Below are 24358 nucleotides of genomic sequence, written 5' to 3' on the forward strand. Positions count from 1 at the left end.
GGGCCCTGCTCCCCTGAGGATTCCTACTCCCTCTTCCTTTTGTCTCCAAACCAAGAATGTTGGGGGACATTCACCGAGCTGCCTGTCTGCAGTGATGTGCTTCCCTAGCTTCCCGGGCCTGTTCTTCCCTGTCAAAATCTCAAAGTCTGGGCTTTTTTTTTTAACTTTTAATTTTGAAAACTTTTGAATAGATAGAAATACACAGAATAGTGCAGTGAAAGCGCTGTGTGCCATCACCAGCTTCAGTCCTTGTCAACACTGCCTTTCTTGCTTCATCGTGACCTCCTCTCCACCTCCATGCGCCTTTTCTTTGGGGTAAAACTGATGTATGCTGAAATGCATAAATCTTAACTTTGTGCTCCTGACAAATGGGGGCTTTGTGTGCATGCAGTCCGCCAACATGACCCGAGCTCCTGCCGGGCAGATCCTGATTGCGCCAGGCCCCGGGACAGGTGCAGCAGGACCCAGAGCCTGGGGGAGGTGGATGTGCATGGGACTCAAAGGCGGGAGAGGGGGGGATCCTCTCAGACACCTGGAGCAGCGCAGGAGGGAGCTGTCGTCCACACATTGTGCTTGTGAGACGTCCCTGCTGACGGTGTTTTCCGTGACTCTGCCTCTCAAGATGTGAAGCAGATGCTAGGTCTTTAGTGGGAGCAGCTGAAGGGCAGGAGTTTCCCTCGCAGGGATCCAGGGAGGCCGCTAAGCCAGCCAAGCCTGGTGAGGGCATCTGATGATGTCGTGAGCCTGGGGGTGATGACACTCATTTATTCACTTACCTCGCACTTCCTGTTGACTCTCTTTGGGGCCTTCCACCCCCTTTTCCACACAGGTCTCCATCATTCGGGGGTGCTGGCATGTCTGCTCCTATTAGGCCTGCTCCTTCCAGCCAAAATGAGCGTCATGAGCCTCTTGGCATCTCCATCTCCTCCTCCCGCACCCATACTGTGTTCACGTGATGCTTAGTGAGCATCTACTGGATGTGGGTCCTGTGTCTAGATGTGGCGGGAATGCACCCAGCTGACTAATGATGGGAAACTGGTGCAGTGCCCACCCCTCACCAGGTGCTTACAGGCCTCATCCTTAAGGTCCTGTCATATTTATAACAGTGTCATGATATACCTAATGTCCTGTTATATTTATAACAGTGTCATGATGTACCTAATGTTATATTTGTGTCATGATGTACCTAATGTCTGTTCAGACCGGGAAGGTTTGTGCAGGTGGAATCTGACTGGCTCTGAAGGAGGAGTTCATTGCTGTTTTTCCTGTAGCTTCTTGCTCCATAAAACATGCAGACCTACTGTGCTACTCTGTAGGTTTTGCTGGTTGGAAAGATAGCTAGAGACCCCTTGGTATGTCTGCAGCAGGGCTACAAGTTTGTGGTGCAGGTGCCTGGAAGACAGGGATGATGGCTCTGCATTCGTTCCATTTGACACAACACGGACACTCACTCGTTCCCCAGCACACGCTGGCTGATGTCAGACCCCGTACTAGGGATTCAATGGGAGCAAGACTCACTCAGTGTCTTCCCTGCAGCAGGGCAATTACTAATGGTTGGAATATGCTTGACCAGTGTGCTTGTCCAAGACACAACTGGGAGGCAGGAGTCGGGACCCTAATGGTCCATGGCCCTCTTTGTCAAATGGGGATGAGTTTTTCCAGAATCGTTAGCCTGGATGAGAAAGATCACCACCCTGCAAGCCAGGCAGAGCCCACCCCCACTTTTCACTTCCCACTCGGGGCAGCCTTTGCCCATGGCTAAAGGCCATACGCACATTTGTCTTGAAACAGCCGCCTGAGCAGGTTTCCGAGTTTGAGTCTCCACAAGTGTTGGCTCCAGGCAGATGGTACAAGGACAGCTGATGGGGGGGGGGGGGGAGACGGGGGATGGAGGGCTGCAGACGACTCAGTCAACACCTTGGAAGTGGGGAGCTCCCAAGCCATCCCTGGACTTGGAAGGTTCCAGCAGGCAGGAAGGTCAGCCTGGGGGAGAGCTTCCTGAGCCATCCCTGGACACAAGAGGTTCCCTGGGCATGAGAGGTTCCAGCGGGCAGGAGGATCAGGCTGTCCCTGGACACTAGAGGATTGGCCAAGGGCTGGTCAGGGCCTCCCTCTTGTGCTCTACTGCCCTCCAGAGACACTGTTCTGTAATGAAGATTGAGGCAGGAAGAAAATAAAAGCCCCAAACGGAGGGGGAAGTTATGGGGGAGGTTAAGGGCTGGATTGGCAGTGCCTTGAGGAGCAGGATGTGTCTGTGTGTGTGCATGTGTATGTGCAACTCGCCCCTGGCAGCTGCTTGGGCCCCACCAGGCAAGCCTCCGGTCAGTCGTGGTGTTCTCAGCAGACTAGCAGAGGGAGGCTGCTGTGACAGGGACTAGAAGGGACCATGGAGACACCTCAGGTGGGAGGAGGAGAGCTCAGCTCCGCAGCTGGAGGAGACCCCCCAGAGCTGGCCCCAGGCTGTCCCAACTGCCATTCTCCCATTTCTCAGCTGCCCAGCCCCACTCCCTGCCCATCCGCATCCCCCTCAGCTCTGCAGAGAGAAGCTGCTTTGGGGAGGCTCTGCAGTCTTCTGGGGTGTCTGTTCCTAGTGGGTGTGTTCCCTCCACAGGCATCAGGACATGGTGAGACACGGGGCGGCACTGGGGCAGCTGGAGAAGCTGCTGAGCGCTGAGCGGGAGGCTCTGCAGCTGGAGCAGAGGGTCAACGACAACGTCACAGACGAGAACCGGAGGCTGCGGGAAGAGCTGGACAGGTAACCGCCCCGCCCCACGCAGCGGCGTCTGCCAGGGTTTCATTCAGACCAACTCACTCAGCACCCGCTGAGCAAAGCTCCAGAAAGTCCTCTGGTGATGGTGTATTTTTACCAACCCTGTCATGTTAACTGCTGGATGGTAAGAAGGTAAAAGGGGACTCCAGCTGGTGGCTGGGATGGAAGGACTAGGGACACCTGGGATGGTGCCCTGTCTGGGCTTGGACAGCCTCACCTCCCACACTGGTGATGGTGATGATGGCATCAGGCCCGGGCACCTTCAGCCTCTAACTCCAGCGATCGGTCCCGTGAGGGAGGGAGGGAGAGCCAGTCCTCATTCACGAAATCCCTGTGTATGAATCACCTACTGGCTGAAATGTCCTTGTAACCCCAGACTGGCACCTGTGGCCTTTCATGGATGTGCCCAGAGGGCAGGACACTGGTGTTGACTGATGCGCACATTTGCAGCTGAGGCCGACAAGGCCTTTGACTCCTGCCTTGTGCCAGTGCTCACACTGCAAATGAGCGTCCTGCTCATGGCCCAGTTAGTGCCATGATTTTCTCGTTTTGTGCTTTTTGGTGGCAATTTTGCTGTTTGAAATGGCCCCCAAATGGAGTGCTGAGTGCTGCCTAGTGCTCCCATGTGCAGTGCTGCACCGGGCCTCACAGGGAGGACACGAGTGGTAGATAAGGCTCATGCAGGCAGGAGTCACAGTGCTGTTGCTGTAAGTATGTTACACAGGCATCTTTATGTCTTGTTCAGTTGACAAAAGTGTGCCCTGAGACTTATAGGGACATTGGGAACAGGTTTAATGTACACTGATTCTGTGTTCACGGTGATGATAGAACATATGCTGGGAATCATGGGAATTGACTGAGCTCTTGAACAGGCGAAGAAACAGCTCAGTGAGATTAAGTCACTTGTTCAAGGTCAGTGCTCCTAGTTGACACAGTCAGGTTTCGAGTCCAGGTCTTGTCTCAATCCAGAGTCGTGACTGTAGGAAGCCTTCCTCCCCACAGCCTTGTTTTAACACGTCCTGAAGGGCTGCAAACTCAGGTGCCTCTGGTGATCAGGCAGGTCCAGGACATGAGGGAGAAGTGTCAGCGACAGACCAGACCCTCATGGACAGCACACACCATCTGAAGGCATCAAATGGGAGGCTGGCCCAGGGCTTTTGTTTATGCTTTTTTTTCCTCAAGAAGCTAGACATCTGAATGTTGATGTGAAACTTAAAAATTTTTAAATCTTAATAAACCAATTAATTAAAAACAACAACTGTGTAGGCCAAACTGGACACATCTGTGTTCAAACTGAGTCCATGAGCCTCTGGTAACTGGAGTTTCCGGTATAAATCTTCCCCCAGGAAACCCAGTGGGGTAATTATGATGACCATGATAATTTCACTGGGTTTACAGAGTACCCAGAATCTCATATTTCATTTATCTCAGGAGTTGAAATTAGAAAGGGACTTGGAATTGGGGAGAAGAGCTGGGCATAGACATAGAGTTTTAGAGCAAAATTATTCTGGCTCAATGTTTTTTAAAAGTGTTTTAATAGAAGAACCCTTTATCCAGGTAGGCAGGGATGCCAATGCCTTAAGTATAAAGAATGCTAATAGTGACGCTCTGTTGAAGTGGTGTCCGAGCCTGCCTGTCCTGTCCCCCAAGCCAACAGTGGGACACCAGGGGCAGCCTTATAGAACCCCAACAGACAATTTGAAAACTGCTGATTTTGTTCAGCCTTCATTTACACATGAGAAAAACTGAGGCCCAGAGAGGTTGTGGTTTTGAGTAAGGTTGTACAGCTGGGACAGAGCCTGGGAGTGCTCCTCAGCCCTTGCCCCTGTGTCTCTCCATCCCCAGGGTCGATATCCAGCACCAGCAGCTGAAGAAGGAGCTTGAGCTGCAGAGCCACAACAAGGAGCTGCAAACCTCACTGGAGAGCTCCCAGCTGGAGTCGAAGCACTGGAAGGCCCAGTACCAAGAGCTGAAGGAGGAACAGGAGGAGCTGCGCGCCCATAACATGGAGCTGCAAGCCTCCCTGGACAGCTCCAAGCTGGAGGTGGACCGCTGGCAGGCTCAGTATGAAGAGCAGAGGAGGGAGCAGGAGGAGCTGAGCGCCCGCAACAAGGACCTGCAAGCCTCCCTGGACAGCTCCAAGCTGGAGGTGGACCGCTGGCAGGCTCAGTATGAAGAGCAGAGGAGGGAGCAGGAGGAGCTGAGCGCCCGCAACAAGGACCTGCAAGCCTCCCTGGACAGCTCAGAGCTGGAGGTGGACCGCTGGCAGGCCCGGTACCACGAGCTGAAGGAGCAGCACCAGGACACGGAAACATCGCTCACCAAGGCCCGCAAACAATGCGAGGTGAGGCCCGGGGCTGGTGGGCCTCGGGACGCCGGGCTGAGTTCCCTGGGCTGACAGCCTTGGTCTCGGCCAGGTGGGAATGGGCCTTCATTGGGGTCTGTGCTCAGAGACTGTGTGAATGTCACACAGAGGCCGAGGGGAAGCCAGGAGTATTTGAAGGGACGAACTCCATGACTGGCAGGGATGTGTTAGGAAACACCTTTCATCAGACCGTGGCTCTTTGCAGGGTCGGGCAGTGCATGGAGACAGCCCAGTACTGCTTCATGTCTGTCTTCCAGCTGAGCACTTTGCTCAGTGCTGACCCGGGTCCTGTCTGTCAGTTCTGCACGTCCCCCTACTGGGGATCCAGCCTGCAGTGCAGGCGTGTGCCCTGACTTGGGAATCAAACTGAGACCTCTTGGTGCATGGGACAGTCCTCGACCAACTGGACCACACCAGCCGCCAGCATATTAATGAGATTTGTAACATTATTTTTTAAAATTGTTAAGTCCTCAGAATCTGTTGTATATTTTGCCTAATGGCACATCTCAGCTCAGACTGGCTGCATTTTGAGAGCTCGGCCGCCATGGGTGGCCAGCGGCTGCCTGATTGGACGGTGCAGTGGCAGAAGGCTTGGCCGTCCCCAGATCATTGACTGTATTAGTCATTCTGACTGGCGTAGAAAATACCGAAATGGCCATCTTTGTGCACGTGGCTCTCTTCCTCTTTGGAAGTAGATTCCCAGCACGAGTCATGGGGAGCATGGCGTTTGAGACATTGTCTATCTGTGTTTTAGATGCTGTTTGATCTCAAGGGGGACTTGGAGGAAGAAAATCACTGCCTCTCGGAAAAGATCCAGATGATGGACCAGAACCTGAGGCTTCTGGAGCAGAAGTTGGATAATCAACTTCAGTACCATGAGGAGCAGCAGAACATGTAAGGGGTGTGGGCTGGCTGCCACCTGTCCACAGAGGGGTCCTGGTTTCCAGCTCCAGCCTAGACCCTGACGTTCAGGGCAGAGAACCCCTGGGGCGCATCACATCCCCAGGGTTAGGGGACAGACCATGCTACCACGGCATCCTTCTCTCGTTTTCCCTGGGATGGTCCTAGGTTTCTGCAAGTGGGGTGATTGGCCTTTGCTTTTCAAAGACACTGCCCTCTGCCAGATGCTTCGTGATCTGCTTTTGGAATGAAGTTCACTTTAAAAAATAGGACAGCAGCAAAGAGAGGCCCCCAGGGAAGGAATTCAGGTCGAAGGCTGAGCCCTTCCTATGTCCGCTTTTCCTTCATGGGCTGTGGAATGGGTTGTGGTGCGCTGTGACTGTCCTCCCTCTGCCAATATCTACAGGGTCCTGGGTTTGCCGGAGGCCCTACAAGGTGCACAGGACCAATTTAATTACCTGGTCACCAGGAACCAGAATGGGAGACGGGATGTGAGCAGAGCTACATACACACCTGACATGTGTTGAGGGGCTCCATGGGGGCGTAGAAGGAAGTGTGGTGGTGGGAGTTGGGTGCTGCTGCTGACATGGATGGGGGAAGGCTAGCCAGTGGGGGGGGCACTCATGAGGGAACCTGGTACCCAAGGGGATGATCTGGCGATGGTTTTGCATTAGAGGGTATCTGCAGGAGGCCAGGGCTTCCTGAGCCCGCTCTGAGCAGACTGTTCCCCAGCCCTGGGAGGGCTGCGGTGTCTGCCCTCCATGAGTTTGTGCAGCTGGCAGGGGGGCAGGGGGCAGGCCGTCAAACCCAGACAGGAAAGCGCACTAGCATAAGGCCAAGCAGCATAGCTGTGGGAGCAGAATAACACAGACGAGAATAGCAGATGTGGAGCCAAGGGCGCTGGGAGCAGAGCAGGATCGATGGTCGGGGGCCCTGTGGCTTGCGAGCTACCACTTTTCAAGGGTGCTCACCCACAGTGAATTCCTGGGAACGCCTTTGGTTTAGGCAGGACTGTGGCAGCTTCATGACTGGAGCAACCTGAGCAGCTGCCTCGATCCAGAGGACACATTTTCAGGCAAGGAAACCAGGGGTCTGAGCTGCCAAGGCCACACCAGCTGCAAGAGGCAGGGATAGGACAGGAGCCAGCAGCCCCCTGGGATGCATTGTATGGATATCACCACGTGCTCCACTTGGGGACAGGGTAGAACAAAAGCAGGCCATCTGCCTCAGGAAGGCCAGGCGCCCTCTCCCCATGAGCAGGGTGCCCTCTTTTGTCCTTTCTGTGTTTTTGAAAATGTGAACTGATTTCCAGCATTTAGATATTAAGAGATTTTGCTTCACACCCTGGGTTTCTGGATCCTTTGGGAAAATGACCAGAAGTTCCGCCTCCTCGGGAGCAGCGCTCCTTTGCAGGGGCTGAGTTCAGTCCCACGCAGCACCGAGCGCTCTGCCTGGTCCTTCCAGGCCCGATTTGCTCCTCTCCTCCTCTGTCTGGCCCCAGAGAGGCTCTGAGTTTGCTTCCGTGGGAGTGTTATCAGAAACCAACATTGGAATGGGTTGAGGTCAGAGGTCTGACTTTGCTAAGCTGACTTTTGTAACCTTCGCGCCCATCTAACTGACTGAGGGCAGACCTCTCCCCACCACGGAAGGTCTTGTAAGTCTGCACCTGCAGGCGCCAGCTTAGCCCTGTATCTGCCCCTGAGTGCACAATTTCCTGAACTGACCTGGCCTGAGAGTCCTCGGGGTTTCCAAGCTTGAAGTTTCAGGTGATCCGGGGTTTGCTCTCCTAAGATGACATACAGCCTGGTCCTAGGTGCTCCAGCAGGTCTCCTCCAGGTGTCAGGGTTCCTGGACCACGTCTGACGCTTCCATTCACACATCCCCACCTCTGCGACCATGATGGTCATGCGCACCATGATGCCTGAACCCCAGAAAACTACGGGCACTTCTGGGCCAGGTCCCAGGCTGGGCTGATGGGTCAATTCATGTGTTTTATTTTAAAAGCCAGATTGTTTTTTCTTTCTCCTCTATTTAGAGACAAAATAGATGCCTTAGAGAGACAAAGGGAAAACCTAGAAGAGACATTCACGCCTCAGCATCAGTTCCCTGATCCGGCTCCAAAGCAGTGAGTTGACTTAAGTTCCAGTGACTTAAACAGAAGAGAGGGCTTTCTCTCTCACGAGGAGGGGACGCTGTAGCCACCTGGAGCGGTGGCCAGTGGGTGGGCCCGTGTCTTCCACTGTATGACAGGTCACCTGTGTGCAGGTCCCTCCCAGCACAGACAGGATTTAAGGTTTCTTTCAGTCCCACCCTCCATACTCATGGCTATCCTACGGGGGATGGCAAATGCCAGCTGGCCATGAGCCTGTGTAAGGGGGAAAGGGGTCTCTGGTTTTAGAGCCATTAAAGCAGGAGTGTCAGGTTTTGTCTCAAGATTTCAGGACATAGAAAACCATGTTTCTGTTTTGGGAAGGAAGCTTCGGTCAGACACCTGAATCAGCACACATGATCTTCAGACACAGGAACCTCCTGGCCTTGAACCTAAATTCCTCTGGATTCATGGGACCCCAGGGGTTTCCACAAACACTTCCTTTCTCCAGAGAACAGTAGGCTGGTTGTGGGCTGGCTCGGTCCCTGTCCAGCAGGGCTTCCCCTGGCCCCGGGCCTGAGCCCCAGGAGCTGGTCCTTCAGACGGCCCTGCCCCAGCCCAACCTTGAAGTCGGATCCCCATGAGTCCTGCAAGGCCTCTCGGTGGAAGTCACAGAACCACAGAATTTCAGAGCCTCCTCCTGACCCCTCTGTTGACAGGAATTGAGGCACCGATGAGGAAATAGAGTGATTTGTGTGCACACAGTGCTGTTTCATGCAGAGCCAGGATTCAAACCCAGATGAGGTTCTTCTGTTAGGTCAGAGGGCCTCCATTTCCAGTCAACTGCAATGTATTACCCTTAAATTCACTGTTTTTATTTATTTTATTTATTTTTAATCCTCACCCGAGGATTTTTTTTCATTGATTTTTAGAGAGAGTGGAAGGGAGGGAAGGAGGGAGGCAGAGTGAGGAGAGAGAGAGAGAGGGAGAGAAACATCGATGTGAGAAAGACACATCCATTGGTTGCTTCCCATGCACCCTGACTAGGGCCCGGTATTGAACCTGCAACCCAGGTACATGCCTTTGACTGGGAATTGAACCCACTACCCATTGGCGCACAGGCCGACACTCTAAGCACTGAGCCACGCTGGATGGGCAAGGGGCACTGTTTTCAATTCAAACGGCCCAATCTGCCCTGCCTCTCCCCCCACCCAGATTCCTCAGTGCCGGGAATGGGCAGAGTATCCCAGCCTATTGCACTTATTATTAACCATGGCAGCAAATGAGAAGGTCCCTGGCTCTTCCTGAAAGTGGCATTTTGCTGGGGACTTGGAGCAAACATGGGTTAGATTAGCGCAGAACCAGGTCCTGTACTCGGCACAGGCAGCCAAGAGCTGGGGGCTGTGTTTGAGGTTCTGTCTCCCGAGAGGCTAGCGTGGGTTTCTGCCACGATGAACGCTTCTCCCCATCCTGGGTCTGTGCTCATTAACGGCAAATTAGGTTCCACCTCTGAGCCCCAGATACGATCATTGTGGTGATGGCAAAGAGGGCCCTCATTCTGAACCCCTAATTAACAGCCAACTTCCCAGGCGGGTGATGGAAATCCCAGCTCACTGTAGGGCACCCAGTGACCATTGGAGGGGTGGCCAGGGTTGGCTGTGACCTAAAAATCTACATCTAACTAGGAAAACCCGCTGGACAAAAGCCAAAGCTTTTGTCAAGTTCATCAAGCCAAAGAAAAAGCGTTCCAGAGAAGGACCAAAGTCCCCCCCAGACAGTGCTGCGTGTCCGCAGGAGCCCCTCGAGGCCACCCCGTCGTGCTCACACTGGGCAGAAGAGCAAGACGCCCACAGCGAGCCCACCAGAAAAGGTAGGAGGGGCTGACTCGCTGCAGGTGAAGTGAAGGGGAGGGTCGCGGGCCCCCCTCCTGGGCAGGGTAGAACCAACGGGACGGCGTGCTGGGGGTGCACACGTGTGCGTAGGAGCCTGAAGGGGGTGTGCTCCATGCAGGCACATCTGGCTCCTTAGGTATGTTAACAATGAATTAGGAAATACAAACCCACCACAGTGTTGTGGCAGTTCGGTCCCAGAGCAAGGTAGTCACTTTAGCATGAGAAGCCTCACGCACGGTGTGCACTGTGGTAGGGACGTGAGTACCCAGAGCTGGTGCCCACAAGTTACCGCAGAGACAGGCTCCATAGTGTGTGTTTTTGGGTTTCCTCGTGTCTGCCAGGCCTAGAATAAGCGTTTCTGAAGGGAGATCCCGGTGCATTTAACACGTAATGGACATACGCAAGGTCTTCAGCAAGGCCATGTGTGGCTCTGACCTTGTCGTCACAGTGAAGAGCAGGTCGGGTTTTCTTCTCCCACCTGATCTGTCTTCTGGTCCTGACACCATGGGGTGCAGGCACCTTGTCATTGAGGGCTGTCATCCGGAGTCTGCCAGAGGTTCTGAAATGTGCTGCGTGTATTTCACTAAATCTAAGAGGCTGTCAGTTATAAGCCGTGCAATTGTGCGCACATGAGAAGAAAATAAGTTGGTCGTGGCAGCGACTGTTTTGTCAGAATTGCCACCTTGCCGACAGTGACTGCAGGACATGCTCGAAGCTAAGTCCTGATTTCAGAGAGGCTAAGGCTTGGGGAAACAATGTGCATCTTACCATCGATTAAACAAAGCCATTGCCTTAAACATGGTTTAATTTTGAAATTTACTTTTAAATATCATTTTATAGATAATTTACCTATAAACCTGCCAAACGTGCACCCTGAGAAATTTAAATGTTATGAAGGACACTAGGACTTTCTGAAGACCAGGCCCATGCCTGAGACTAGTGCATTCTCAGGGGTTGACATTGCAGCCCAAAGGCTGGTGACAAGCTGCCTCTTGAGTGTGACATGTGCACACGCCTTGCTAGATGACATTCACCACTTCAAGTCCTGGTGTGTCACTCAAAATGCAAAAGTGAAACATGCACACAAACACACAGTTTGGGGACTAATGCTTGCATTCCCGGTCTTTACAGGAGATGAACTGGTTAAAACACTCACTGCAGGTTGAAGCTTACTAGCATTAGTTTTATCTAGACCGGTTCTGTGGCCTCAGGTTTTCATGCTGGCTACTTAAATTTTTTTACGTTTATCACCTCAACTTGTGTATTGTCTAAGGTGAGCTAGTGAACTATAAGCAGCCTAGTTGAGTTAGCAAAACTTTCAGAGAAAAAAATGCTTGACTGAGCCAAACTGTTGTTTGGGTCCATGAGGGAGCAGGTTAGTGGTAAATATTAGTAACAGCAGCCATGGAATGGGTGTTTTTTCTGGGCTCAGCACCCCTTTAGCTCGTTTATGCGCTGTATCTATTATCCAGTCCTAACTGCCCTGTGAGGCAGGCACGCTTACTATCCCCTTCTTGACAAGGTTAAGCACTTGCCCAGAGAATATGTGCTGGAGCCGGGGTCCGAACATGGGTCTGACAGATTACGGAGCCTGAACTCTTAACCACTGTGGGCAGTGCCTGCAGCTAAAGCTGCTTTGGTCCCTGAAGATGCTGAACAGACCTGGGCACCAGCATTGAAGTCTGTCCCTTATCCTGTGGTGTGAGCTGTGGCCACCAGGGGTGCTGTGGAGAAAGAAACAAGAGGTTTCACCATGGACTTTAATCCTAAATCAGAAATGGGATAAATCAGTTATGTGAATGTATAGGGCATGTTCAGAAAGCTAGACCAGGTTCAGGAAGTTAGACCAATTGTCTGCTCTGATAAGACTAATTTAAAGGTCATAAAGTGTAGGTTTGGATTAGAGGATGCGTAGGGGTCTAAATGTTGAGGGCGTTTTGGTATCAAAAGGAGGTATTTTCATCATTTTCAAATTCATCTTGCCATGAGAAGTTATTTTAGATGTACAAGAATTATTAGTGGCTCTGGCAGGTTTGGCTCGGTGGTTAGAGTGCGGGCCCTTAGACCAAAGGATCGTGGGTTCAATTCCCAGTAAAGGTCACATGCACCATTGCAGGTTTTCCGTCCCTGGTCAAGGTGCTTGCCGGAAGCACCCAATTGATGTGTCTCTCTCACATTGATGTTTCCCTCTCCTCTCCTCTCCTCTCCTCTCCTCTCCTCTCCTCTCCTCTCCTCTCCTCTCCTCTCCTCTCCTCTCCTCTCCTCTCCTCTCCTCTCCTCTCCTCTCCTCTCCTCTCCTCTCCTCTCCTCTCCTCTCCTCTCCTCCCCTCTCCTCTCCTCTCCTCCCCTCCCCTCCCCTCCCCTCCCCTCCCCTCCCCTCCCCTCCCCTCCCCTCCCCTCCCCTCCCCTCCCCTCCCCTCCCCTCCCCTCCCCTCCCCTCCCCTCCCCTCCCCTCCCCTCCCCTCCCCTCCCCTCCCCCCCTCTCCTCCCCTCCCCCCCTCTCCTCTCCTCTCCTCCTCCTTCCCTTCCACTCTCTCTAGAAATCAATAGAACAAAATTTCCTCAGGTAAGGATTAAAAAAAAAAAAAAAGAATTCTTAGAGAAAGTTTCAGGTGGACTCTCTCATTGCAGCAGGCCAGGAACATATCACAAAGTGTTCCAAGGTCTGGACCAGGAGCAGGAGCCAGTTGTGTGTGAGCTGAATTGTCAGGGAGCCTGTCATTAAAACAAATGAGAAGGAAAAGTCAGGTCCTAAATTTATATGCGTTCTCATTCAGTAATTCAGCACATTGGGACTGGAAATAGCCTAACGGGTCGGCTCCTTGGGGAACATGGAGTTCCCCTCGCTGCTCAGTGAAGCACAGGCTCCGGGACGCCGGTGAACTCACTAAACGGAGCCCGGGCAGCAGTGGCCCCGGGCCCTGGCTCTGGCTCTGCCCTGGGCGGCGTTTCCTTCTCTCCTGGGCTGGACGGGATTCCGATTTCCCTGCACACTTAGCTAATGTAGTGGCATTTGCTGTTATTCATTTCATTTATTTGCCGTTTTGTGTGTTTTTTCCTTCCTCTCTTGGCTTATCCAGGGGATGACAATGTAGGAACGTGGCGCAAAAAGAGTCCCTTTCTGAGAGGCAAACCCAAGGACAAAGACAAGCCTCCAGCGGCCCGCCCGACTTTCTCTAGACGGCTCCGGTTCTGGTCGGCTTCTGTCCTGCCAGCCTCCTCTTAATAGCCTCTCCCTTCCTCAGACACTGGAGATTTCCAATATTTCCCTCTACCAGTGTCTTCTCATGTCCCCTCCTTCATTTCTGAAATTCAAAAAACCCGACACATCAGTACCTAAAGGCCAGATGACACAGAGTGGACCCCTCCTCCTGGCCCCAATTCCCAGCCAAGCTGAGAGCAGCCAGTGTGGACTCCGATTTCAAAGAAGATGAGCTGTCACCCTCTGGATCGTGCTCCAGCGCAGCACAATGCTAGGGGAGCCTCGGGACATCACCCACAGGTCCTCGGGCCGGGATGTCCATGCTCAGTCACTCCCCTGGCCAGGCGCTGACCCTCTCTCCCACCGGCCGGCTTGTATGTCCTGCCCGGCCGTGTGCAATGCAGAACTGATCAGCCCGGAGTGAGACTGTATGGCCCTGTTGAGGTCCCCTGACATCTTGGGTGCAGGTGTTAGAGCTGCAAGGGACAGACGGAGCATCAGCACGTGGTCACCGTCAGGGCCGGGACACGGTCCACAGGGGCCACTAGCTCCTGCAGTGTTTCCTGTCACCATCCTTGTGCCATCTCGCGATTTCTGGCATGTCTGTATCACCTCTGTGATTACTCACATATTTTCCCTGCAATCGATTCTTCGCTGCCACTTAAACTTATTTTATGACTTACACCATGTTGAAGTCAGTCGAGCGGCGCTGACTTGGCCTCACGCACCTGCTCTGGCTCCTGGGCTGCTGCGTCCTGTCCTCCGTCCACCTGTCTGTCCGCCTGTCTCCCAGCAGCTGTGGGAAGTGCGCGGTTTCTCTGCCATCGCTGCCTCTGCCCATCTCCGCCTCTCCTCTGCTCCTCGTGTCACCTTCACCCAGTGGACGCCTGTCTGACTCGCTCCACCAGACTTGCCTTGCTTCCCACCAAGGTTATCTTTCAAAATCCAAACTTTCCCTTGATTTCAAGTTGTGAGACTTGGGTGCTTGAGACTTCCCAGTGAGTCCAGACACTGAGTGGCTGAGGGGCGGGGACAGGTCCCTGGGAGAGGGTGGGGAGGGGCAGGAACCTGATCTTGGCGTGGCTCTGGGTCCACAGCCCATGGGCTGCGTGGAACAGGGCACTGTGCAGACAGCGCTGTCCTGATGCTCCCAGGAACTCCACCTGCAGAAACTTATGACTTGTACTTGGAGAGCCCGTCCCCTTTCCTGATATTAGGTAGTGAAGATCTTTTTGTTTTATCCCTCAATGTTTTTTTAAATTAGGGTTTTATTTAACTTTGAGGAGAGTATGTGTTTACAGTAGGAAATTCAGAGATGGCAGAAAAGCACAACTACAAGGTAAATGTCATTTTTGCAGGCGGTGTCACCATGCACAGATGGAGACATTGGTGTCACCATGCACAGATGGAGACACCTCAGACAAGTTACTGGGTGGCAACAAACTCCTCTCTCAGATCGTAATGGATGCCTGTTGGCAGGGTGCACATTCTGGGCCTTGAGGGCCTTGACCATGGTCCTGAGCAGACACCTACCTGTCAAGGTCCTTTTAAACCAGGGATTCAAGTGACACACAGGTACACAGCAGGTGTGCCCAATGGTTAATGTGCTGGATTTTAACAGTGTTTTGTTGAGCCTCTTGAGTTTGTTCTTTTATTTTCTCCCAGCTGCTCGGGGCTCACAGTGGGATCTATCCTTGGAGCCGAGGCCGGCCTCCCGGGGACCCCAGCACAGGCCTGCAGCCTGAGCCTCCTGTGCAGACCACAGCCCACGAGGCGCAGCCCAGCTGTTCTCCCTGCGGTTCGTGTGCCCAGCTGCCTCTGCTGTCAGGACTCGGGGTGACAGCCCCGCCTTGGCATGGGATCTTGCAGCCCCATTTCTCACTGTCTTTCTCTGCCCCAGGCCCCAGGGACCTAATACCGAAGCCAGTGGCCCTGCACAGAGGCAGCCTTCACCGCACGGAGGCCTTGGCTCCCCCACCATGAAGCCCCGGCCATCAGAGCTGGGCTCCCAGGCCTGCTCATCCTCAGCCATGACTACTACCCCTTCCAGCTCCACCCCCATCTCCTGGGACCAGGCCACACCCCAGGTGAGTCACAGGTCCCTCCAGAACCAAGATGCATGAGCATCTGGGGCCCAAGGTCATTCCTGGAGACCCCAGCTCCCAGAGGCAGGAGGGGTCTCTCAGACTGAAGGGTGGTCAGCAGATGGGCTAAGCTGTGGACAGGTTTGGTGTCACACAGACACAGGTCCTGACCTCAGCTCTGCCTGCAGCTGTGTGACTTTGCGCAGATAACATCACCATCTGGAGGCCCAGTCTTCAGCCCCTAGTGGGAAAGCCCAGAACCCACCTGCGCTGCACAGGAATTGGTGGCACCAAGGAGCTCCAGAACGGAGGTGAGCCAGAGTTTGGGCTAAACTCAGGCAGCATTGGAGGTTTATTCTCCAGGGAAGAGACCTAGCAGCATCTCTGAACTGGAGGTCGGTTGATAGAGTGGAGGGCAGGTGTCCTAAACTGAAAAATGGGGGGGACTCAGGGAAGGGTTTACAACTTGAACGTCTCCCAGGATGCCGTAGCCATGCGTGTTCACACCTGTAGATGTGATAGTCAAATGCTCCTCAAGTCACCTGAGTAGATGGAGAAAGTCCCAGCAGAAGAGTCTGGTCACATCTTGCCAGGTGAAGCCCATGAAGGTTCAGGGACCCCAACACCAGAGGACCTGCAACACCAGAGAGAAACCAGTGTGAGAGGTGACAGAGTCATGGTCAGAGACAAAAGCTTTAAGATGCCTGGAGCAGGACACTGTGCAGAGCAGCACTGTCCTGATGCTCCCAGGAACTCCACCTGGATGTTATTAAATGGAACAGTCGGGGAAAAGCACTTAAAATATGCAAACAGAAAGGGAAAAATAAAGCTTAAAACTGAAAGAGACACTCTGCTTATAACTTAGAGATGAAAATATCTGAAGACAGCAGGAAGAGCTGAAAATGATTGCCCCTGGGGTGTTAGAAACTGATGAGAACATGAAGGGGCATTAGTTTTCATAATGATACCACCCACTGGATTCTTGGAACTATGGCCTGCAGAACCCTGGTTTGACAAGCCAAGCAAAGATAGGGCCCCTGCCCTCAAGGCAAGCCTAGGTTAGCTCCAGGACCTGGTCCCTGCTGTTTACAAATCAGAAGCACCCCTGGGAGAAGAAGAGTTGGGTGAGCACAGGTAACCAGGCAGTCCTCCTGCACTCCTGACCAGACACTGAGAACGGCAGTCCCTTGCTGCTGGGTGTCAAGGAAACTGCCATGTATGGCTGGGCAGCCAGGCTCAGGTGTCCACTGTCAGCAGTCAGCAGTCAGCAGTCTGCCCCAGTGTCCCAGGCTCTGTGGTTCAGAAACCCTGCCTGGCTGGAGCAGGAGCTGGGAGCACCACCTCCCCTCAGACTTGCAGCAGCTTGTGGGACTCCAGGCCTGGCCCTCCAGGCTCACCCAAAGGCTGTCTCCACCTGGATCCCACCGTGAGCCAGAGCCCATGCTTGTTCATATGCCTGCAGAGCCTGTCCGAGGGCCTGTCACACTGCAAACAAAGCGCTGCCCACTGTGATTCCCTGGCAGCATGGTTCTCATGCTCAGGTGGACGCAGAACTGTCTGCAAAATGGGGGAGACCCCGGTGTCATTTTGGAGGAAATCCGGGGCTGCTGTCAGCACAGGGCAGTGTAGTCCTTCCCAGGGAAGAGCAGTGCCTGGTGGCCTATGGGTTCCGTCTGTTTCTGATTAGCAGCTGCTGGTGCAGGGCTCCCTCTCTAGGGACCCAGCATCCTCCCTCAGGTGGTGGATTCTTTCCTTCTGCTTCCTCCAGCCACCTGAAGAGAACAAGGCCCCGGGAGAGCTTTGCTTTCACAGCCTCTGCTTTAGGTGCAGCCCCCCTCCCTGTTGGTGGGGCTCCCAGGGTACTTAGTATCAGCTCCTTCTGCTGCTTTATCCTCAGGCCAGACACTGCTTCCATTTGCTGTCCCAGTCATTGCACAGGCAGAGAGCCAGGCTGTCCCAGCAGGAGCAATGGGGGAGGGAGAGTACAGACGAGAGTACAGGCAGGTCCTAAGGGTCCACAGGTCTCCCTCTTCCAGGCGCTGGACACAGCCACCACTCAGGTGCTGGGCAGGAGTCAGAGGTGGCCTCTGACAAAGGACCTCAGTTTCCCCATGGGTGGTCCAGGTCCCCTGACTGAGCCTTATTTTCACCATAGGCTAGAATTCAGATGGCAGCTCTGTGAGTGGTCCCTGGAGCTCAAGTTCACCAGCCACAGGCAGCACAGTGAGTAGTTGGTGCATGTGCCCTTCAGCCTGGGTTCTCAGACCTGTTTTCATCAACAGGACTTGTCCTTCAAGCTGTTCTGTGTGGAAGTCCATACACAAAATAGGTGCAAGTGGAGCTGTTATGTTGAAGTGGGAATAGGGGACCCACAGTTCCTCAACACTCCTTCCCTGCCCTCCTATGGGCCTAAGCATGTAGCTTCTGCTTACATACCTCCAGTGATGGGGAAGTCACTACCTACCAAGTGCCCTACTTCTGAAGGCTCTGGCTGCCCTTGCTTGAAGAAAGGTCATGTGACCCATGCAGAGCGCACTGATTGCATGGAGGTCACGCTATCCTCACCTGGAGTTTAGGTGCCCAGAGTAGCTCCAAGTTGTAAATTCGATCTCAGAAATTGTTAGAAACACTTGCCATCTGATTTAGGCATGTTGTCAATTTCTGCAGAAGGGAAATGGTGAATTAGACCAGCCTTCTCAAAAATTAAGTTGCTTTGGTTTTTGTAATTTCTGAAAAACAAACTCCTAGAAGGGTGGGAAGCTAAATTTTTAATTAAAACAAAGCCTCAGAGAGTTCACACTGGACTCAGCTCCTGGAGTGATCAACAGTAAGCGTAGGAGCGAGCGTCCTCACCTGCCCTCTCCATTGCCTGCAGCGGTGAATGGTGCTGGCACTGATCACTCAGACATAGACACTTACAGCTTCCGGCAAGGGCACGCTCTGGTGAAACTGCTGGACACCACGGAGCCCTCCCTCCTGGCCCTGGGTGGAGGGTAACAGGACAGAGGAGTTGCCTCCCCTCTCGTGAGCTTCCCGAGCAGCCAGGTTCATGCTTCATCAGCTGAGGAAAGGAGAAGGCAGCAGAGGGCTTTGCAGCAAGGGCTCGGACAAACAGGCATTTTCGGATCCCGTTGATTTGTATCGCGGTTGCCTTTCAGTGTCAAGTCCTTTTCAAAGAGAAAGGTGGATTTTTTAGTTGAAACTTTCCCTTCTCAAAGAGGGGACTTGCTCTGCTTCTATGCGCTTCAGGAAAACCAAGTATTTGGGGCTCAGCCCCACGCGCCGTTGCTAACAGGTGTTTTCCAGAGGCCTGCTGTTTGCGGGGCCCGCCGGCACTTGGGACCTGGGTGCCCTGTGGACCCGGTCAATCCAGAGCAGACTGCTTGGTGGGCCGGGAAGCAGAGCATCTCCTGGTGAGTCCCCGGTTCTCAGTGCAGCTCAGCTCTGCACCAGCTGTGAGCAGGGACGATGAAGCGTGTCCCTGTCCCCCAGCTGTCCGTGTGCAGCAGGACAGACACTGATGATACCTGGGGCAGGCCCCTGATTCTGCGTGTGCTGGAGAAGTGGGCCGGGAGGGGAGGTTGCAGGCCTGGAAGGGACAGCCTGCCTTTGGTGGGGGTGGTGCCCCCTCCCTGCAGCTGGTGCTCACCCTCTGACCCGAGGGAGCAGAGGGTGAGCCTGGTTCCCCCAAATCGTCACTGTGAAGGTTGATTTCTTTCCCCTCTGGGACAGATGTAAACGTGGGACAGAGAGGAGCTGAAGAGCAGCGAACAACCAAGAAGAGTGCAGACTTCTTTCTTCCTGAGGGCCCTGTCCCGCCCCCATGGACCACGGAGGGGAAGTGGCCTGTGCACGACACAGGCTACATTGTCCACACGTGGACACATGACCTGCCATGTCCTGGCTCCTGCCCTCACCAGGAGACACTGTCCTGGTCTAGGCAGGGTGTCTCCACCTGTGTTCCAGAAAGCTCCATGCGGTAATAATGGTGGGCTCCCCCCAACCCCCAACCCCTCGCTTACCCAGAGCAGACCTTTTGTCTATACTGGAGTTCTATGTGAGATTTTCTGTATTAACAAAACTGTTTGAGGCCACAGCCCTAGACCTCACACACATAGATAGAAGTTGTTGTTCCTGAGAGCCCACTGTGCGTGGTACCCAGCACTCAGGTGAGGCTGGACTCCTCCTGGGAGAGTCGAGAGCAACTCGAAGGCTGTCCTTCCTGAGGCCATTTGCCAGAACTTGGGCAGGATCATTTGGTTATATAGTTGTTTCCAGATTGGATGGTTTAGTCTGGGCTGTACTTGGCATCAGCCCTGTAGGTTAAGTGTCGTCATTTCCTTTCAGTGCCCTGGTCAGGTAGCCTAGAGAGCAGCTGGAATTGGACCAGTGACAGTTCCCCTCCTAGCCTGAGGGTAAGTCCAGCTTGCCTGCTGTGTGCTTTTCAGTGGACCTGGATCTTTGGTTCTGGGTGTATATTATTTGTGTGATTTAAAAAATACAATTAATGAGGTTCTTCAAAGCACGTTGCGTTTGCATTCATAGGGCCACATCACGCAACTTCAAGCTCAGGCCTGGGGGTTTGAACAGATTTGGGTTCAAATCCCTTCTCCTCCACTGACCAGCTCTGTGCACCTGGGAAAACAACCCATCCTCTGAGTCTGAGTCACTTCAGCTTCGGGATGGGGACAGTGCCAGCAGTTCCAGTCCATGGTGGGCAGAAGACACAGTGAGTGACTTTGATTCCTTTTTGATGTTTAAAGTTTGTTTCTTGGTGCAGAAAGTGGTCTGCACTGTCCCAGGCTAATGAGCATGGTACTTACAGCTGTTGATAATTTAAGCTTTAGAAGGAACTTTCCACTTTTATCCCAAGCTATTTTGTTTTTAAATGCCAGTGTAAATTCTAGAGAATTCCAGAGTGCCTTGGACACCCACCATGCCAGTGTGGGAGAAGTGTGCTCTGGGTTCCTAGGCAGGGCTCTCTCTGTGCTCAGGGAGCCAGAGGCAGCACAGAGCCCACTGGAGGCCTGCAAGCGAGATTAGGAGACTGAAGTGTGTTCCTCTGTGTCGCCTCCCCTGACCCAGTTTCCTCCGATGAGCTCCACCGCAGATCCAAGAGCTTCAGCATGAAGACCTGACTCCCAGCAGGGACACAGCCACCCTGCCCCGGGATGCCAGCACCCCAGGACGCACTGCCCTCAGCTGCCAGGAATACAGCCACCCTGGAACTTACCTCTCCTCCAGCAGGGCATCCAGAAGAGGGGTGCGGCCCAGCCCCAGGCCTGGGTGCAGCCCTGTACCTCCCTGAGCAGAGCAGTGAGATGCTCACCCTGGAGGAGTTCCTGGAGGAGAGTGACCAGGGCTCCTCCGCTGCTGTGAGAGGCCTGGGAGCACTCTCCTCCCTCACTCCCTCAGATGGACCAGGACCAGAGGTAGGGACCTTGACAACAAAGTCACAGAGAGGGATGGGACTGGGGGTGGTGCAGCCTGGCTCAGATGGGGAGCAGAACCACTAGCCAGGAAATCACAGCGTGCTGTCAGCCAGCCCAGACCAGGAGACTGTTTCCTCCCCTGTGAAGTGAGCGGCAGAACTGTGTTGCCAGCATGGGGGTGGGAGGGTGTGCGCCCACCCCTGGAGCTCCCCTGAAGATGTGGTCAGCACCCGCTTGAGAGTTAGCCTCTCCCACTAGGTGTGTGGCAGAGCGTGAACACCTACCTATTCTGAACCTTCACCAGCAGAGTTTGGCAGATCTTTTCTGTAAAGGGCCAGATAATAAATATTTTAATCATTTAAAATGTAAAACTGTTCTTAGCTCACAGGCCGTACAAAAACAAGGCGCAAGCCAGAGGTGGCCGCAGCTCGAGCGCCCTGAGGTCTGTGCTGCAGCTCTGCCCCCGGCCGTCAGCTGTGGGGACACCCTCCCGGCTCAGGGCAGCTTCCTGCAGCCGCAGGGGCACCTCACACAGTTCTGGCCAGGAGCTGTGGGGTCACCGCTTCTGGGTCACCCCATGGATGAAATGCGTGCCTTACAGTCTCATTCCCTTAAACACACACAGTGGGACCTTCTCTGGCCACACTGTAAGTTCTGTGGCCTGCGTTAGTAGAGCCCAGTGACACAGCGAATTCAAAGTATCTGTTCAGTCGGTATTTCTGGAGCGTGTCCTGTGTGTAGGCAGCCCGGGGGATGCCTGCTCTCAAAACAACAGAGTAAACCGGCTCGTCAGCAAGTTTTATCACAGACTCGCCCTGTGCCTGGTCCTGTGTCAGCCTGAAAGGAAATATGTATCCTGGTCCCTGCTCTCCATTTGTTTCTGTCTACAAAGCACTCTGCGCCCGGAGCTGCAGAAAAACCAAAGCCCTGCCCTCAGGAAGGTCACGGTCTGAAGCCGTGGCCCCCACACGCAGGCCTGAGCCACACTCCCCTGGGCTGCCTGGACCCAGGCCGGCCTGCAGTTTCTGAGTCAGGAGCGCTGAGGGGGGCTCCCTGAGAATCTGCATTCCTGCCAAGTGCCCCGATGATGGCTTGTTCTTTTCAGCCTAAATGAGACCAAAGCATCCTCCCTGCAGGAGCTGGTTGTGGAAACGTATGCTCCTCTCCTGAGAGCCGCCCCCACCTCCCTCCATCTCCCCACTGTGCTCACCCCACTAACCTGTCGCCCCCCCTTTCTGAACAGGCCTGAAGACGTGGAAGTCACAATGGTGCCCGTGCCAGGCCTCCACTCCGTGAGTGTTGATGCTGGGAGGGGTGTGAGAAGATGGGCCCTCTGGGTGGTCAGAGAGGGCAGACTCATGAAGCTGGGTGTCAAAGGTTTAGAAATGTGCAGAGAGGGGCTGGGTGGTGGGAAGACGGCTTCAGAGTCAGACAGCTGTGGGTTCCAGTCCTCAATCTGTCACTCTCTCCATGTGGGACCTGCTTTACCTCTGCAACCTCCGTTGCCTTACCTATTACAGGTTGTCCTAGTACAGCCTTGCAAGGGTGCTTTGAGAACTGAATGAGGTTCGGGGGGAAGGAGGGGGGGTGGTTTCGTTCTCTTGCGATTACACCTGTGGTTTCTAGCATAGTGCCTGGCACATGGGAAGCAGCTGATACGTGCTACCTGTTGATATTAATGACCACAGGTCTCACTGTACAAAAACCCTGGATATGTGACTCCCAACCTGCACGCAAAATAGCAGATTGTGTCCCTGTCAAGTTGAGCGTCCAGATGTCTTCCTGGGCCAGGAGTTGCTGGTAGGTGCAGGTGGTTCTGGGCTGCTGAGCCGTCCCACAGACGGACGCTCCCTGACATGGGTCCAGCGGGCCGGGGTCTGACTCCATCCTTGGTGAACCCCAACTCCTCTTCTGCATGCACTCACTGCCTTTCCTCATCTCATGGTGTCCATCTGCCTCAGGAGACACCTCCACCAGGCTCCTCCAGGCTCTGCTTGGTGGGAATGAGGAACAGATGGAAACCACTGCTGTGCTCAGGCTTCCGGCCCTGACCGTCCCATCCAGTGGAAGCGTCTGTGGAAAGTCCTCTCCCTCTCTGGGTCTGTTTTCTTGCTGGTGAAGTTAGGGGGCTGCCTGGCTTTTCTTCCTGATCCGTGTATGGCCCCAGCCCCACCATCCTGACCATGGGCAGTGTGTGTGGTGGGGCGATGCTAGGCGGTGGAAGGGCCAAGCAGGAGCCAGAAACTTCAGGCCTGGCCACATGGCCTGCACAGGTGTGTCCTGGGTGGATGAGACTCTTCCAGGACCCTCCTGGCCTTTGCTCCAGCCTCTCAGTTCTTCCTGTCTTCTCTGTAGGACACTCTCAGCTGCCGGGATGACCTGCTATGTTACCTCTTCAGAAAGGCCGATGTCCCAACCATCCGAGGCCAGCCAGGGCCACCTGCCAGGAGGGAAGGGGCTGGGATGCCCACCAGCTCTGTGGCCCCACCATCAAGATGGTTGTCAGCACCTCCGAGAGGAAGCTACTGGAACTGGAGCAGCGTGTGAAGCCCAACTTGAGACCTGCTGAGTCTGAGGCCCCACCCAGTGCCCCCTGAGGCAGGCCCAGCCTGCCAGAGCCTGTCTCTGGGCAGACCCCAGCAGGCCACAGTGCCCCCAACCTCCCACATGCCTGCCAGCCAGAGTGTGTCCCTGAGCTGGGCCTTCAGTCAGGCCTCAGCCACCCTACTTCTGGCCAGTGGTCCAGAGGCCTGCAAACTGGAGCCCCCTGAGAATCCAGGGATTCTGAGACCTTAGGGCACAGGGAAATATGCAGCCACACCCACAAAGCCCCACACCCCCAGCTCCCACAGCCTAGCCCAGGAGAGAACCCCACTTGTGGGAGAGACTGCTAGCTCCTGTCAGGGCCCAAGGCCCTGAAGCCGACCACTGAACACAAGGTGCTTCTCATTGGCTCCCCCAAAGGAGGAGAGGCTGGCTCCCCCGCAGCAGCCACCACGGCCCCAGCCATTGCCACTGGCGGTGGTGGCAGCAACTCCCAGCTCCAGGACTTTACCTACTACAGCTGGCATGATGGGTCCAGGACAGGGCCATGGAGGGGCTCCCTGCCAGGAGCCCGGGCAGGCCTCCCCACTTGGCTCCCCATGCCAGCTGGGTCCCTGAGGACTTCAGTCATGGGAACAAGTCAAAGAGCACCAGGCCGGTGTCCCCAGAGCCGGGTGGGCCAACATACAGTGTGGAACAGTATGGAGTATGGCTGTGTACCATGCTCTCCTGGACCAGCAGCTCCTGAGCCTTAAAACCACCCACACACCTTCTGACGACGGCCTTCTTTCCGTTTGCCCGCGGTGTCCTGAAAGGACTCCCATCAGGAGTCTCAACTGTGGAAACTTTTTGGGGGGACACCCTATAGTTATGTTCCACTGAACTTTGCCACGGGGAGCCTCACCTGCTGCCGTGTGTATTTGGCCAGGTTCCTGACACAGTTTCCTGTTTACTAAAGGTGCTCTTCTTGAACGTACTAAACCTGGTGGTTTTGGTTTTATAAAGATTTTTTCCTTTTGAGTTCATATGCTGGGAAAGAAATGGGCATGTTAACAAGGTCAATTTTAGGGGCGCTTTGGA

The 24358-nt window shown here is 54.2% G+C and overlaps 1 protein-coding gene and 1 long non-coding RNA gene across 2 annotated transcripts in view; both read left to right on the forward strand.

Annotated features, from left to right (window-relative positions):
• Positions 1–24033, forward strand: part of LOC148091705 (protein Daple-like) — a 60918-nt gene extending 36885 nt beyond the window's left edge. Inside the window, 16 exon segments of the mRNA XM_087823773.1 lie at positions 2612–2755; positions 4616–4787; positions 4953–5114; positions 5890–6029; positions 17458–17525; positions 18178–18288; positions 19650–19721; positions 20388–20426; positions 20429–20515; positions 20518–20606; positions 20609–20677; positions 23090–23213; positions 23216–23348; positions 23350–23826; positions 23828–23956; positions 23958–24033. Of these exon segments, the coding sequence (XP_087679899.1) occupies positions 2612–2755; positions 4616–4787; positions 4953–5114; positions 5890–6029; positions 17458–17525; positions 18178–18288; positions 19650–19721; positions 20388–20426; positions 20429–20515; positions 20518–20606; positions 20609–20677; positions 23090–23213; positions 23216–23348; positions 23350–23826; positions 23828–23956; positions 23958–24033 (2092 nt within the window).
• LOC148091706 (uncharacterized) lies at positions 20695–22506 on the forward strand. Its single transcript, XR_015715558.1, has 3 exons — positions 20695–20734; positions 21978–22026; positions 22423–22506. It is a non-coding gene; the product is annotated as an uncharacterized LOC148091706 (long non-coding RNA).
• Positions 24034–24358: the final 325 nt, after the last annotated feature.

The sequence above is a fragment of the Miniopterus natalensis genome, chromosome 13 (genome assembly GCF_054644295.1).
Source record: "Miniopterus natalensis isolate mMinNat1 chromosome 13, mMinNat1.hap1, whole genome shotgun sequence".
Classification (NCBI taxonomy): domain Eukaryota; kingdom Metazoa; phylum Chordata; class Mammalia; order Chiroptera; family Miniopteridae; genus Miniopterus; species Miniopterus natalensis.